The 15,727-nt window shown below is 42.8% G+C and overlaps 1 protein-coding gene across 2 annotated transcripts in view; it reads left to right on the forward strand.

The window, feature by feature from the left end:
* Positions 1-15,727, forward strand: part of PRKCD (protein kinase C delta) — a 59,871-nt gene that overhangs the window by 42,819 nt on the left and 1,325 nt on the right. Inside the window, exons 5-17 of one of the 2 annotated variants that reach the window (XM_054280927.1) lie at positions 5,261-5,417; positions 6,053-6,084; positions 6,738-6,823; positions 7,105-7,234; positions 7,827-7,927; positions 9,100-9,196; positions 9,499-9,629; positions 10,281-10,454; positions 11,027-11,118; positions 12,608-12,670; positions 13,815-13,953; positions 14,784-14,972; positions 15,203-15,331. In XM_054280927.1, the coding sequence (XP_054136902.1) occupies positions 5,261-5,417; positions 6,053-6,084; positions 6,738-6,823; positions 7,105-7,234; positions 7,827-7,927; positions 9,100-9,196; positions 9,499-9,629; positions 10,281-10,454; positions 11,027-11,118; positions 12,608-12,670; positions 13,815-13,953; positions 14,784-14,972; positions 15,203-15,331 (1,520 nt within the window). The remainder of the gene's footprint in view (positions 1-5,260; positions 5,418-6,052; positions 6,085-6,737; positions 6,824-7,104; positions 7,235-7,826; positions 7,928-9,099; positions 9,197-9,498; positions 9,630-10,280; positions 10,455-11,026; positions 11,119-12,607; positions 12,671-13,814; positions 13,954-14,783; positions 14,973-15,202; positions 15,332-15,727) is intronic. The other variant, XM_054280928.1, reaches the window with a different exon arrangement.

Consider the following 15,727-nt stretch of genomic DNA (forward strand, 5'->3'; position numbering starts at 1 on the left):
TTTAAAATGCCATTAGAAGTACCAGAAGGTGAGTAATTTATATGCAAACTTTTGATACTCCAACTCTGAATTCTGGGAGAGAGACATGAACCAGAGAGCCGCATATATTTTGAATATGTTGTTCTCTGTGTGTTGAGTGTTAGGGAAGCATGAGACTTCAGCATTTTTCTGAGTTATCTCTGAAAAAATAATAGGGTATATAACAGATTTGCCATTTCAGTCTGGAAATTGTATGGGCCTATAGTAATGTTTAAAGAAACTATCTCGAAGGATGACGTGTGTTGTGGAAGGATGGTCACATTTTTAATAAATAACAGTGATGAGGGCTGAGGAACCAGAACTGAACCTTGTAATTGTACATGGGGATGTTGGTATGATTTAATCATTTAACTGAGAAAATGCTGTTTCTAGAATTTTGGCAAATGTGGAGGTTATTCAGTGGCACCTCCCATCTCTAATCTGCAGCAGAAATGCAATTGCATGAATTGAACAAAAACATCTGCAGGCTTTATCTTCTGATTTTTCTTTAGGAGAATCAGACAGTTGCAGGTGTAGTGATTTCATAGATAACAGGTTGGTGTGTCTGTGGTTCCTAAGGTAGCTAACATGTTGTGTGGGGCACAGCAAATGTGATATAATTTGCTCCTTCAGTAGAAGTTTGAGATGCTTGAGATCTGTATCTTTAGATCTGTATCTGTTATTGAGGTGTATCTGTTGATTTTGCTGTGTAATTTGAGAAAGAGAAAAGACCCATTTTCCAGTTTATTCCTGATTTTATTGCCGTAAATGAGTTACCAGAGGTCTCTGCAGAAGCATTTAGCAAAACACTGAGCTGTACAACAAGAGTTCTGTGCACTGAGCACGGGCTGTGTTCACACTGCAGCTCTGGGTGGGTGGGAGCACTACAAAGGCTGGAGTGTGTTTGGTTTTGGGGGTTTTTAAACCTGGATTGAAAAGCAGGGCTTGTTAAAGCTGGTGCTTTGTTTTGCACTTCTCTAGCAGGCCATTGGTGTCAGTAATGCCTAGGAGAGGTCACACACACGCACACACACTGGCCATGGCAGGACTTCATCCTGGATTTGTTCAAGGCCAGGCTGATGGGGCTCTGAGCACCCTGGTCTAGTGCAAGGTATCCCTGCCTGTGGGGATATTGCAAATAAATGCTCCAACCCAAACCTGTGATCCTCTGAAGAGGGGTAGCACAAAGACTAGAATGATTTAACATTGCAAGTTCATGTCACAGAACTGTAGGCTTTGGGAAACTTCTACTTCTGTAAATGGTTTCTTGGGGTTTTTAACATTTTAATCATTATTAACTGATGATCTTTAAAGCAGTCTTCTCCAGGACCAGGTTAAAGAGCAGTTTGCCTCTGAGACAGTCCATGCTGGGAAAGTCTCCTTTCAGGAACAAGTTTTCCATTTTAATGATTGCTCTGAGAGATTAATATTTTTCTTGACCTGAAGGTGCACTTAACTTTCAAACAAAGCCAAGTGCAAGGCTGCAGAACAGCAGAAGGAGACAGACACTGAACAGAAATGTTAGTGGGGTTTGTAATTAATTATAAAGTTTCAGACAAATCTCAGCCTGAGTAACCAGCTCAGAAAATTCCTTTCCAGTCCCTGTTTGATGTCCTGATTCCCAGATTCTGACAGTAGCACTGTTCTCTTTCCTCTTCCAAACAGCACCATGAAATAAGCAGGTTAAAATGCAAAATGAACTCTGAAGAGGGTAAATATTTTTTTCAATTCTTTTTTTAAGAAAAACTACTAGGGGTATCCTGAGGTTGTTTTCCTTTGTTGTTGGACTTTTGAGGTTCGTTTGAGACAGTGTGACATCTCACCTTGAGGTTCATTTCAGTTCAGCAGAGCCCCAGCAGTATTTCTGTGGTAAATGTTTTCCAGCCATGGGTTGGGTGTTGTGCTGGTGGCTTGGGCACTGGGAAGTGTTCAGCAGGACAGGCCCTGCAGCTGAGCAGAGAGTGCAGGGGGGGTTCACAGCAGCCTGGGGGGCTGCACTGCCAATTCCCAGCCCTGCTTCGTGGTTTCTTCAGGAATGTTCAGCACAGATGAGTTCTGGGTGTTGGTGTCAGAGCAGCTGCGAGTTTTGAGAAGGCACCTTGAAATACACGAGCATGTCAGTGATAAATATTAACCACAGCTCTCAGCAGAGGAAATAGATTATGTTTAATGGTGTGTGCTGGGTCCAAAATGATTAATGTCAACTGCAGAGGTTACCTGGACCCTAGCTGCTGATTCAGCTGTTCTGTACCTGCTCTTTCTGACCATGTGCTGTTCATGATAAGCATTTCATTTATGGAAATCCTGGCTTGCTTGAAGAGGGAAGCAAAGTTTTTCCCTTTGTGTTTCTCCACCCTGCATCCGTGCAGTTGTTGTGAAAGTTACTTCCCTGCAATTGCTGATTGTCTCTACATCTCTGAAATTAAACCTTTATTCTCCAGTTAACTCCATGGTTGGCTGAGCTCCTTAAAACTTTTCTGGAGCAATTCACATTAGAGGCAATTTGCACATTAAAAATAACTTGTTAAACATGCCCACAGTAAATTGAAATTACGCCATGATTTCAGAGCCACCTCAACTCCAGATGAACCTGACTCACAGCTGCTCTCCAAACTCTGAGCTGCTTCTGAACCAGACAATGTTTTCAGCTATTCTTTGTTATATTGGTTGGTTTTGGCAAGGCAGCTGGTTGTAAAGTCTCTGTGTTCTCACATGCAGATTTTGAGGTTTTGATGTGCTCAAGCATTCTTCCCCATTAAAGTATACTTAGGGAAATTGTGCAAAATAAAAAAAAAATTAAAAAAATTTTAAAAAAAAAGAGGAAAAACCCCGAAGTGATTATATAATTACCCTCTCAAAGAAATAAGTGTCAGTCTTATGTATTTCTCTTAAGTTTGGTATCAGGGCTTCAGACAGGGAGGAAACATTGGTGTTTCCTATAAAAACAAGTTTTGTCAGAGAATTCTGCATGCAGTATCAGCAGTACTAAATTGCTTCAAGTATTTCAGCATGAGATGTTTGTTCCTCACTCAACACTTGGTTTGCTTGTTGTGGACTTCAGGAAGGCTTTTGTCTGGTAATTTGCTGCATCACAGGTGATCTCCTCAGAACACTGCCATGAAGCAAAAGGCCTTTCTCTGCTTCCTTGCTGTTACTGATTAAATCTCCATACCAAGGCATCCTTTGCTGCAGCAAACAATGTGAGGCATTGCTGCCCTTGTTTCCCTTGCAGCACACCGGTGTGGTTTCCCTGAAGCATTTGGGCAGCAGTGGGTGAGGTCTGTGTGTTTGCTCAGCAGGATTAAGCACAGATAGCACAGTTTGCAGACTGCCACAAGCTGAAGTGCAGCAGCTGAAGAGTTTGTGTTGGGTGACTTCAGCAGCCTGTTTGAACAAGGAAAAGGAATCCTGTTCCTGGAGGGACAGGGGTGGCTCAGGGATTGTCACCATGCACACTGGAAGGGGGGTTTTTCTCTGAACCAGGTGGCAAATTTCTCAGAAAAGTACATTAATAACTAGTGGAAAAACCTAGAGACCTTTTTTGAACTTTCTTTTCACTAATATGCTTAACCTTTCCTCAATACCTGAGCTGTTGATGCCATTTCTTTTCTAAGCACACGCTGCTGCAGCGTGGCACTGCTGGCTGTGACAGATAAATTAGTTTGGGACACTGAGAAAGGTGCCACATGACAGATTGTGTTCCAGGTTCAGCAGTCTGCTGGGGTAGCAGTGGTGGCAGCCAGCTAAAACAAATGACAAGAACCAAGTGCATCTAGCAGCCAGAAAACCAGAGCTCCTGGGTAACTCTGTACTGAGCTCAGGCATTCAGTGAGTGTGACTTGGCAAAGGACACAAATCTGCTTCTGTCAGTGCTAAAAGCAAGGCTCCCCCTGATAGTGATAAAAGGCAGCAATGCAACAGAGCAAATTAAAAAAACTGTTATATTGACAATGGGAAAAATGCTCCTCTGGCTTTTTCCTTACTCCATTGCTGTGGAAATTCCCAGCCTCAAACAGCAATATGCTTTTGCCCTCAGCTTTACAGCACTCTGGACACATGAACTATGTCCACATTTCTTCCAGGCTGGGACCCACAAGCTGCTGGCCAGAGCTGATGGAATTAGCAGTTGATCAGCTCCTCATTGCTATTTCAAGCCTTTATCTTTTCCTGCTGGCTGGGATTGACCCTCAACAGCTCCTTTCAATTGACAAAAATTGTGTTCTCAGGTTAAATCAGTTACCCAGTCTCTTGATATACCTGCATTGGGTTACCTCTGCTACAAGCCCCAATGACTCAAAAATGCCTAGTTAAGTTAAAAGACTAAATAGTCTGAGTTTGTGTCTCAGTCTTACAACCACAAATTCACATTTTTGTAAAAGAAATTCAGAAGCTTCCTTGGAAATGAGTGAAAATAACCATAACCTGTAATGAGGACCTGTGTGAGCCAGCTGGACTTGGAGCCTGAGAATTTGTTTTTTGTTTTATTTCTTGGCCTAATGCTGCACATGATTTCTATGTGATCCAGTATTAGATGCTGCAGTAGATGGGAGCAGGTAGTTTTATTGTAATACTGAATAATTTGACTCCATGGGGGCTAAAGGGGAAAGGAATGAGAGTGGGACCCGTGGAAAGACAAAACATGAATGTTATGAAACAGCAAAAGGGAAGTGTCTAACTGAAAATCTCCTTTGTCCTTGCTCCTTAATGATCCTGGAGGCTGGAAGAAAGTCACCTTGCATTAGGATGGTCCTGTGGTCACCCAGAAGGTCCTGCAGCAGTTCATCTGAATTTCTGCTGTGGTTCTGGTTCAGGAGGGCATGTGGAGCAGCAGCATGGAAAGGCTTCTACTCACCTTCCTGCTTCTAATAAAATACTTACTCATATTAAACATAAATCACAGAACACAAATCATAGATTTGTTTTTTCAAGAAACAACAGTGGTTGTCACTTCTCTGTCAAAACTGTGCTCCATCCCTGCTCTTTGCCCTCAGTTCATCAGCTGAAGGTTTTCTCTGTGTGGGCAGGAGTGGGAAGTGCTTGCACAGAACACAGGGACACCTTGGGAAGCAGTGTGTGCTCCTGAACCACCCCTGATGGACTGAAAGTCTGCAGAATGCAGGTGTAAAATGAACAGAAACATGAGTCAGAAACAGGAAAACAAACTGAACATTTGGGAGAAGCAAATATTAACCTTTGTAATACCTGGAAGTATTAAAAGTGTGTCTTCTTGTGTCCCCCTCAGACTGCAGGCAGTCAATGAGGGACGACGAGGGGACAGTAACCATCAACAGGAGAGGAGCCATCAAGCAAGCCAAAATCCACTACATCAAAAGTCATGAATTTATTGCCACCTTCTTTGGACAGCCTACATTTTGTTCTGTCTGCAGAGACTTTGTATGGTAAGAAAGAAAATCTAAGCTTCCCCAGCTCCAAGGGCCAAATTACTGCAAAGTTTGCTTCAGATAGACTCAGACAAAACATGACAAATAAATTTGTATTGGAAATTGAAGTTATATACTCAATAAGACCATTTTTAAACCTGAGAACTATAGTTGTCTTTCAGACTGAGAAATAGAGCTTGAACATTTCTGCCACTGAAATAATAGGCAGAAACTCCATCAGCATCAGGTGATATCTGGCCATGATCATCAGCAGCTCTGCCACAGGAGAACAAGGGGGTGGGGCTGAGAAAATAATAGCCAGGTTTGAGATGCGGAGTGACTGATGGCAGCCTAGAGACCCACAGAGGCAGAAGTTGGATCCCTTTCATAGTAAGGCTGGTTTTATCCTAAGTTAGATTGGGAGGATTTTCCATGTGATTGAAACCTTGTTGTTTCTGGGTTTTCCTCCTAATTTACTGGTGTGTCAAATACAGGATCTTCTAAACCCTGCTTTCCTAAGACAGAGGATTCTGATTACCAGAACTTAGACCAATGTATTAATTGGTTGTTTGACATGGTGAAAATAAAATAAAAACCAGCCATCTTTTATTCCAGAAAATGTATTGATTTCCTTTTTATAATTTGTTTTTCAGGGGACTCAACAAGCAAGGATACAAATGTAGACGTAAGTTGGTTTTTACTTTTTTTTTTAATTTCTTCTTATGCTGCTTTCCACATTAATCTGGAGATCATGAAAAAAAATTGTAAATATGCATGGCACAATGCATCATCATTATGGGTAGTAGTAGAAGTTAAATATCAATTTTGCACAATAACCAAAGGAACCTATGCTTCCTGCCTAGGATTTCAGTATCAGATTTAGACTTAGCTATTCTTCTCAGAAGTGTGTAATGCTACTTAAGACTTGCAGTCATTTATGACAGCAGTTTTTTGTGACACCTTTTCTAAAGTAAATTACAACTATTGAGAGGTTTTACAGCTGAATTGAAAATCACCTTTGTCTTGGCATAGATCTGTGCATTACTCCAAGCAGGGAGAAGCTATCAAAGTGTAGAACTCAGAAGCATAATATTGTCCTTCCTTCTGTTATCAAATGCTGGAGGCATTGGTGATTTAGTTTAGAAATGAAGTTTATGGCAAAAGAAAAGGGGTGGAGGAACCAGTTTAAAAAAGATTATTATCTTGATAGAAAATGAACTTTTGGTGTCTATAGTATGATGCAAAAGGAGTGGGATTTTCACATTTGCCATAAATGCAAATACCCCATGTATTTATTATCTGAATGAATCCTTTTTTCTCCTTGTGCATGTCTTGAAGAATGCAATGCTGCTATTCACAAGAAATGCATTGATAAAATCATTGGGAGGTGTACTGGTACTGCAGCCAACAGCAGGGACACAATGGTAAGAGCTGAAACAATATATTTAGAGTGTAATTATGTAATTAAACATTGCTGAACTAACAAAACCTTGCACAGAAGCTGACAGCTCCATTTGGGAGATGCCTGGCTGTGCAACCCAGGGTTCTGTCTTTGCTTAAAGCTGTGCAAAGTCCTGTAACAGGCAGTGGGCAAAGCTTCCAAGTGAGCCAAGCATCTGAAAGCTCAGTGAGGGTGGGTGCTGTGTGTGGGCAGAGGCTGTGGCAGGGAGCAGGGCTGAGGTGACATGGCTGTGCCTGTGCTCAGTTCCAGAAGGAGCGCTTCAACATCGACATGCCGCACCGCTTCCGAGTCTACAACTACATGAGCCCCACCTTCTGTGACCACTGTGGCAGCCTGCTCTGGGGGCTGGTCAGGCAGGGGCTCAAGTGTGAAGGTGAGGAGGAGGAGGGAGCTGGCATTCTCTGTGCTTTTCCAGTGTTCCCCCACGGGGACTGGTGCACACTGTGCCTTTCCTTGTGTCGGGTAGGGTGGGATTCGTCTCGTCCGTATGGGGTGAAAAAGCTTTTGTGCAAAAGAGAGACAGAGGCACTGGGCTCATGGGACAGCTCAGGCAAAGTGAGCTGCTGAAGGAGTCAGGAAACACTGCAAAGGTGTAATCTTGAGCATTATCAAAATTACTGCCTTGGGAATAGCTGAAATTTGGAGACTGACTCAACGTAGCATCTCAAAGTGCATTCAAAGCATTTTCTGTAAATATTGCTTTTATAATTCCCCCACAAAAAGGCAGTATGATCTTCATTGTCACAGATTTTGAGAATAAAGTACTGATGATTGGAGGTTTTTCCCTTGTGAAATGTTTTTTTAGCCTTCATTGTGTTAAAGAGTAAAAACTACAATTTTGGTAGCAATGACAGGTCCATGTCCAGTCTGGTCTTAAGGGTTTCTGAACTGCACAGAACAGCCCTGTTTGTTGTAATGTCAGCATTTTCCTGATGCTTGTATAACAATCCTTACATTTCTTTTAGAATGTGGGATGAATGTGCATCATAAATGCCAGAAGAAGGTGGCAAACTTATGTGGAATAAACCAGAAGTTGCTAGCTGAAGCTTTAAATCAAGTTAGCCAGGTAAGCTTTATTGCCTTTTCTCAGGTAATTACTTGTTTTCAGAGCATTTGGGAGCTTTCACATCATCATCACTTTTATGGGAAACTGTATTTGGAAAAGAGGAAATGCAAACAGCTTTGTCTTTTTTAATTTGACACTTATAGAGACTAACAAAGATATCAATAGCTTGAAACTGAAATAGGGAAGGGGGTATGCCACTTAAAGAATTTTTTAAAAGGTGTGTGGCTTCCTGAAATCCAATATTGTTTTTCTGCTGTGCCAAGATTATTCTGTTCCTTTCTGTTTAATGGGCTAATCAGTGGCATCAGAATGCTGAAAATCTGTTTTTACGTGCTTCAACTTTAAAATTCCACTTGAATGATAAAATTAAGTGAATCAGGGGAAATATACCAGCTAGTCTTATTTTTTATTCATCTGATATAAATATATATACATATATATTTACACACACACAGAAAACCCCTCTGGAATTATTGCTGGCCCCATAGCTTGCATTGTTCATCTCCTGCTGCAGCATGATACTTTGTGGTCAGCTTCTGCAAATAAAGATTCAGACACAAGCTCTGAAATAAAACAGGAAAATATATCACAAAGCCAACAGTGCTTCCTGTGAGATGTGCACTCCTAAGCTTTCACAGGATATTTACTTTGAAAACAATGAGAGCTGTTGTGGCAGCTCTTTCAGGACACAGGAGCTCAATCTTTTCATTACTGAAATTTGATCTCAAGGATCTTCCATATGTAAAAGTTGTTTCCCTGTGCTAAGGACACATCCAGATATGGCTTCAGCATGTCAGTAAAACAGGGATTCCCATCTCCTCTTTCACATGAGCAGACATCCAAGGGGACATTTCCCCACAGTTCAAATCCTTTCCTCTGTGCTTCAAACCATTATACCTTTAATAATTTTGCAATGAACAATGGAACATAGACTGTTCAGGAACTTCAGTGATTTATTTTCTTGCTTGAAGGGAATAAAGCAAATGGCTGATGTGAAGCTGTAAAGAAGGTGGCTAAATAGTCTGTGAACCAAATTTCTTGAGAAGAATACATACTGGGAGTTAATAATTAAAAAGAAAGGTTTATGCTGCCATCATGTTACATTTAAAGCTATTACTCTATTTCTAAAGTAACAGTGCTAATACAATTTCAAATGTTTCCCTTCTGCCCAGAGATCTTCACGCAAGTCTGATTCTGGATCTGTAGAAAGTGTTGGTATTTATCAAGATTTTGATAAGAAACATAAAGCTCCAGGAGGAGACTCAACAGGTGAGGAAACAGACAATGTTTAATACAGCCACTTACCTACCAGACAATTTAAGAAGTTATTCATCCTTACTTTGTGTTAGACTCTTTTTTTGTAATAACTGCTGTTAAACGAAGCAGCATTTCTTTCTTTTTACCATCTCCTGGCCACATGAAAAGTTTACCCAGGACTTGTCCCTTATGTTTAGGTTCACCAGTAATTCCAGCAGCATTGGAATGCTGTGTCAGTTCCTCATTCGTAGCCAGGGCTCTGAGTCCTGCAGGTTCCTGCATCCCCTGAACTCTGCCCTCCCTGTTTTTCTCAGCAGATAACAGCGAGTATGACAAGCTCTGGGAGGTAAACTCAACCAAGCCAGTGCCAAGAACTGCAAGGAGAAAATTCAACATAGACAGCTTTGTCTTCCACAAAGTGCTGGGGAAAGGAAGCTTTGGAAAGGTATGTGACAAACTGAGTTCAGGTGTCTGCCTGACTCCATCTCTGCAATGTGATGGGCTCCTTCCTTCAACCAGAAAGGTCTCACAGCTTCTTGGGTCAGTAATCTTCTAACAGAATTGTATGTAGACATCTTTGTCAAAGACACTGGAAATTCATCAGCTGGATCTTGTGTGAACACCAAAGTGATTATAGGGCACAGCAGTTTGTCAGTGTTTAGCATGGAGGCAGAGGAATTGCCCTTTAATGCACATATCCAGTGCAAATGGACATTTTAGCTCTGTTCCCTGCACACAGAAGCAGCCTCCCCATGGCCCAGTGCAGTGGCAGGGGATGTTTGGGAGGGCAGAGTGACCTCCACAGGCTCTGTCCACTGCTGTCCCTGAAACTGCAGCTCCAGTGACAGACCAGGCTTTACCTGGCTGCTCTTTATGCACTCACAAGGCATTGACAGAAAAACTGGCTGTGGTACATGGTCCTTGAGCCCCATCTCCTCATGTGTGCCCAGCAGCTTCACCTTCCAAACCTCCCTCCTCTTTCCCATTTAAATGTGTCTTTTCATTGCCAGTGCACCACCTTTGGCTTTCCCTCACTGATACATCAGCACCAGTTCTTTCCTGCACATGCTGTACTCTCACCTTTTATTTTTTGTAGGTGCTGCTTGCAGAGCTGAAAGGGAAGAATGAATTCTTTGCTATCAAAGCTCTGAAAAAGGACGTGGTGTTAATTGATGATGATGTGGAATGTACCATGGTGGAAAAGAGGGTCCTTGCTCTTGCCTGGGAAAATCCATTTCTCACACATCTTTACAGCACGTTTCAGACAAAGGTAAGAAAAATTTAAATGGTGACAGCAACGCAACAGATTGAGCCTTTAATGGATGCTGATACCAGCAGTCAAATGAAAGTAATTCAGTGATGCAAGAATTAAATGTCCTTTTCCTGTGCTGTGTGCAAATCATGGGCCTAGTGGAAAGTAAATATGAGTATTACCAAACATACCTTGATAAGGACAGAGTAAGATCAGAAAAACATCTATGCAGTGTGGAATAAGAAGGAGTTTAATTAAGTCCTTAAACTCTGGAATAAGAAGGAGTTTAATTAAGTCCTTAATCTGAGTTTTACCCTCGGTGAGGGGAAAAGGATGATTGTCACAGATTGAAATCAGTACGTCTGTTTCAGTGTGTGTTAAGTCTAGAAACCCACAGAATAGAGGATCAGATATTTATATTTACAAGACCAGGCCACTCAACTCTGTAGGAGCCTCACAGGGGTGCATGAAACCAAAAATCCTTCAGGAGAAGAAGGAGGTGGCAGCTTGGTCCCCTGGAGGCACATTGCTACTTCATTTATGGTTGGATGGCATCAGTAACTGTTCCATTTCCTGGTTATCTGCTAAAGGATCACTTGTTCTTCATCATGGAGTTCCTGAATGGGGGAGACCTGATGTTCCACATCCAGGACAAGGGGCGCTTCGACCTCTACAGAGCCACGTGAGTGCTCAGCCCTTCACTCCCCACCTCCAGGCACGAGCTCATCTCTGGGTTTATGGCCCCTGGTTCTGTGCCCCTCCTCACCTGCAGCCAGGTTGCAGTGGCTGATGGTTGAAAATATGTTTCTAGGCACTGCTTGAATACAATGAGGTTCACTCAATGATGTGTGGAGTTGGGCTTCCTGAATTTACATAACTGTGATGTTGTACTTTATGGGCTGCTTGTTCCTGGAGGTGCAAAATAAATTGCAACATGAGCCAGCACTGAAAAGCAAAAGGCGCAGCTTCAGTGTACTTTAGGACTGTATTCTGATGGAGAACAAATGGAAAACAGCATGGGGAGGAAAGATTCAGCTCTTTACTGCTGTTGCTAAATTGACATGATAGTACAAAAAACTGTACATTCCATGAGATGCTAATTACATGGGTAAGCACTTTGTTTAGTAACTGCACTTGTGACAGTTATCGGTGACTTATAGTTTTCAGCTCCAGTGATGTTTAAAGGATGCAAAACTATTCTATTATTGTTACTTTAGCTATGTTTTTTATTTTGAGGTCAGTTTCTACTTCTCTCATCCAAACCATGGGTGTTGTAATGGCATCATTGAAGGGGTGGCATGTAAACCTTGAAAAGTAACAGTGGAGAGTACTGGACCTGTCTGTAAGCCCCAGGAAAATTACTTAAATCACTTCTGTTACTGGCACTGCACTAAGGGTTGCTGACTGGATGGGATCACAAGAAGTCTGGCATCAACAGCAGCCAGTTGTATAGGGCAGCTCCCTTCCCACTCTCCCCAGCAAAAATGTGGATTAGGTCTCTCCATCTTACCTGGATCCCAGCAAACATCTGTGCATCTGGCATCCTCTCTGGGTATATTCTGTGCTATTTGTTTTGGACCAACATTCATCTGCTATACAGAAATAGAAATAGTTTTGTACTTCCCCAATTTAAAAAAATATGCCTTTTGGGGCAGAGGGAAGCATTCTTTCAGATTTTCCTTCACGTCCCCTAGATTATCACCTCTTTCTTTTGGGGAGAGTGCCCCTGAAGGGATGGCATTTTCCAGGCAGCTGCAGAGGGAGGGGTGAGGCCCAATTCCACCCTTGCCATTGGTGCCCAGTCCCTCCTGCAGCAATCCTGGGGGGCTGAGCTCCCATAGCTCCTTTCAAAGGCACGTGCCTTTCCCTAAAGCCATGCAAAGACTGTTTCTAAAGCGGAGGCCAGGGATGGAGTTCCCTGAGGGAAGTGGGATGAAGCCTGACAGCAGCTGCTGTCCCCTCTGCTGTTTGGTGTGGGACACTGCCGATGTGTGGTGAAGGGATTACCTTGCAGGTTGCAGCATCTGCCTGCAAAAACACACACACATTGGGATTTACAGATATGTACAGTGCTTCTCACTCCATGAAAAGATGCCCACAGCACTATTTTGGCTGCCTGCATTGGCTGTTGTAACTGAGTGAAGATTAAAAGATGTTTTTGGTCTTTTCAGGTTTTATGCAGCTGAAATTTTATGTGGGCTCCAGTTTCTTCACAGCAAAGGCATTATTTACAGGTGAGTACCAGCCAGCTCCAGGCTGGGACCTGGGCATTGCCTTAGCACTTCATGCATCTTTGAATTCCTGACTGTAACAAACACAAGCTGTCTGTCAGAGATCTGATGTAGTTCCAAGGCCATTAACATGCCTGAGATGAATCTTTATTTGTGTGGTTTTTTCCTTGGTAACTGGAACGATGGAATGGGATTTGTGTTACACAAAAGCAGTTTTGTTTCAGTTATTTTCAAACTCTGCTTTCAAATCATGAGTCTACTTAGTGTGGAGGTGAGGGAGAGGCTCCTTGAGCAAACCACTGAGGTGAAAGTTCTCTGCTTTTGCCTTCTGGTGAAACCACAGCATCGATGCCTCTGCCTCACCAGGCTGAAGCATCAAGGGCCAGACCCTGATCCACTGCTGGTACTGGGAACTTGAGTTACCCAGGAGAAAAGACTGCTCTGTTCTTATGTGAAATTCTCTGCTCTGTTTCAGCCCTTGGTAAGCACAGGGCTGTTCAATTTCTCCTCAGCCTGCCCTCCTTGGTATGTGCATTTGCAGCCAGATGGACAAAAAATGCAGCATGGTCAAAGGGAGGGAATGTAGCTTTTGGAAACTGCTGGGAAAAAAGCTCTTTCTTGGTTGAATAGTGTTGTTCTGAGAAAAGACATGAATAGGACCCTTCACAGGCCGTGCCACAACACATGAACTTGTGCTGTAACCAGGAACAAGTCACAGGTAGTGCTAAGAATTGGGCAGGTTTCAAACAATGAAATTCCTGCCAAAGGCTCTCAGAATCCAGCACAATCCTTCTTTTGAGCCCTGGAGCTGGTGCAGCACTGCTGTGTCAGCTGCTGGGGCATTAATTCACGCTGCCTTCCAGCAGCAACAGAAGCTCTGGCTGTGCTTCTGCATCTGAAAGCAAATGTGGAGGATTGTAAGGTCACATTCTGTACATGCACCTCAGCCTCTTCTTTGCTTTGAGAAGAGAGAATTCTTCCCTTGTCCCTCATGCCTTCAAAGCACAAAAGTACCATTTTGGATGGATTGTGTTGATGGATGATTATTCTTCTTGAAAAGCCTTTGTGTGTTTATCAGTGAACAAACTGTGTCCATCTGATTACAAAAACTACTTAAAGCACGACCTTTTAAAAACACTTTTTGCAGAGACCTAAAACTGGACAATGTGATGCTTGATAAAGAAGGCCACATCAAAATAGCTGATTTTGGAATGTGCAAAGAAAACGTTGTTGGTGACAACAAGGCGAGCACTTTCTGTGGGACCCCAGACTACATCGCTCCCGAGGTCAGTATGGCACAGACACTGCTGGCATGGACTGAGTGCCCTGATAGCACACAGCTGCTGTGATTAACCACCTGCTTGTAGGCTAATTGTTCAGAAAAGTCCAAGTCTAATTAGAGGTAAAAATCAGAGAAAAAAATGGTATCTGTGCTTTTATCAGATTTTAAAATATTCTGTATCTATAAGTTTAAAAAAAATGTGGGTTTGGAAAGTTAAAATGCTCAGGTTTTTAAGAGGTGGCGGTTAGGTGTAGCCAACACATCCATGAAGTTCCTGCAGAATGAATCTATATGGGCACTGCATATGGAGAAGAGACTTCTGCCTGTGCAACCAACCAGAATTCAGAACAAAAGGAGCTTTTAAGGGGAATCTCACAGAGTTTAACTCTGTGTGTTAGTTTGTTGGGGTTTTTTTTAAATCTCATCTGTAAAGCAGCTCAACAAAGGTATTTAGCTTTTAAAGCTATAATTATATAAAAGACTTCTGTAGGAATCTCCTTTGCATCCACTACTTGTTTCTCCCTTCGCCTTGTAAAGAAACTAGAAAGGCCGTTTTTTAAGTCTATGGTTATTTAAAGTTAAGGGAGAAAATTTCTGAATGAGAGCAAAGCCTTGTCCATGGAGCTGGCCACATTCCCACAAACAGCAGCCTGGGGTAAAACCACAGCTCTGCATCAGTGTCCACAATTTCCCAGAGAGATGGAATTTTATTTTTTCCTTAAGCACTCTTGTCATTAAAGATTGTCTCTTGAAATACTTCTTGAAAAATCTCCTGATTTTTGGGATGTATTTCTGCTTCTTGCCTCTTACCTGAATTCCTCCTGTGCCCCCCAGATCCTGCAGGGTTTGCGGTACACGTTCTCCGTGGACTGGTGGTCCTTTGGGGTGCTGCTCTATGAGATGCTCATTGGCCAGTCCCCTTTCCATGGGGATGATGAAGATGAACTGTTTGAGTCCATCCGAGTGGACACCCCTCACTACCCACGCTGGATCACCAAGGAATCAAAGGATATCTTGGAGAAGGTAGGGCTGATGATCCCTGGGGTGCTGGTACTGCCTCTGTGCAGGGACAGACAGATCTCCTCACCAAGGAGCTGTCAGCAAATTGCTCTGACAAAGGGAAAGCCAGGTCAGATTGATTCCCAATGCTCTGTTTGCTGGCAGCACCCCGAGTTGTTTCAGCACCAAACCTGTAATTCTTGCACTGCCATGCACCTTTGGAGCAGCTCTTTACTGGGTGTCTTCTCCTGCAGCTCTTTGAAAGGGATCCAGCAAAGCGACTTGGGGTCACTGGGAATATCAGAGACCATCCTTTCTTCAAAACAATCAACTGGACAGCTCTAGAGAAGAGGGAGGTGGACCCTCCCTTCAGGCCAAAAGTGGTAAGTGGGTTGTTCTTTGTTCTTAATAAACAGCAGCCATACGGTAAGGGGTGAATTCTGTACCTGCACAAAGGATCCCACTGCCATCTTCTCCTCACATTTTACAAATGAGAAAGTTGTGTGTCTGTAAGGTCATTGTTCTTGAATGGTTCAGTTATACTACTCCTCTGACTGCCCTGAGATCTTCCTGTTAAGATCTTCCCATTGCTCTCAAGGAGCTTTGTGGATAAAATGTTCCTGAGAACCAACAGATAGCTTTGCTCTCCCTTCCCCTCTGTGTTAGAATGTTCACAGTTCCTCACAGTTTGCTTTTCTGAAATGCCACATGGGATGAGCAGCAGTAGCTCCAGGCTGCTCAGCTGGTACCTGCTGCAGGCCCTCTGTGCAAGCATTAAA

This window comes from Melozone crissalis, unplaced genomic scaffold, assembly GCF_028551555.1.
Source record: "Melozone crissalis strain CALT ecotype California unplaced genomic scaffold, PUWL_Pcris_2 ptg000029l_1, whole genome shotgun sequence".
Classification (NCBI taxonomy): Eukaryota; Metazoa; Chordata; class Aves; order Passeriformes; family Passerellidae; genus Melozone; species Melozone crissalis.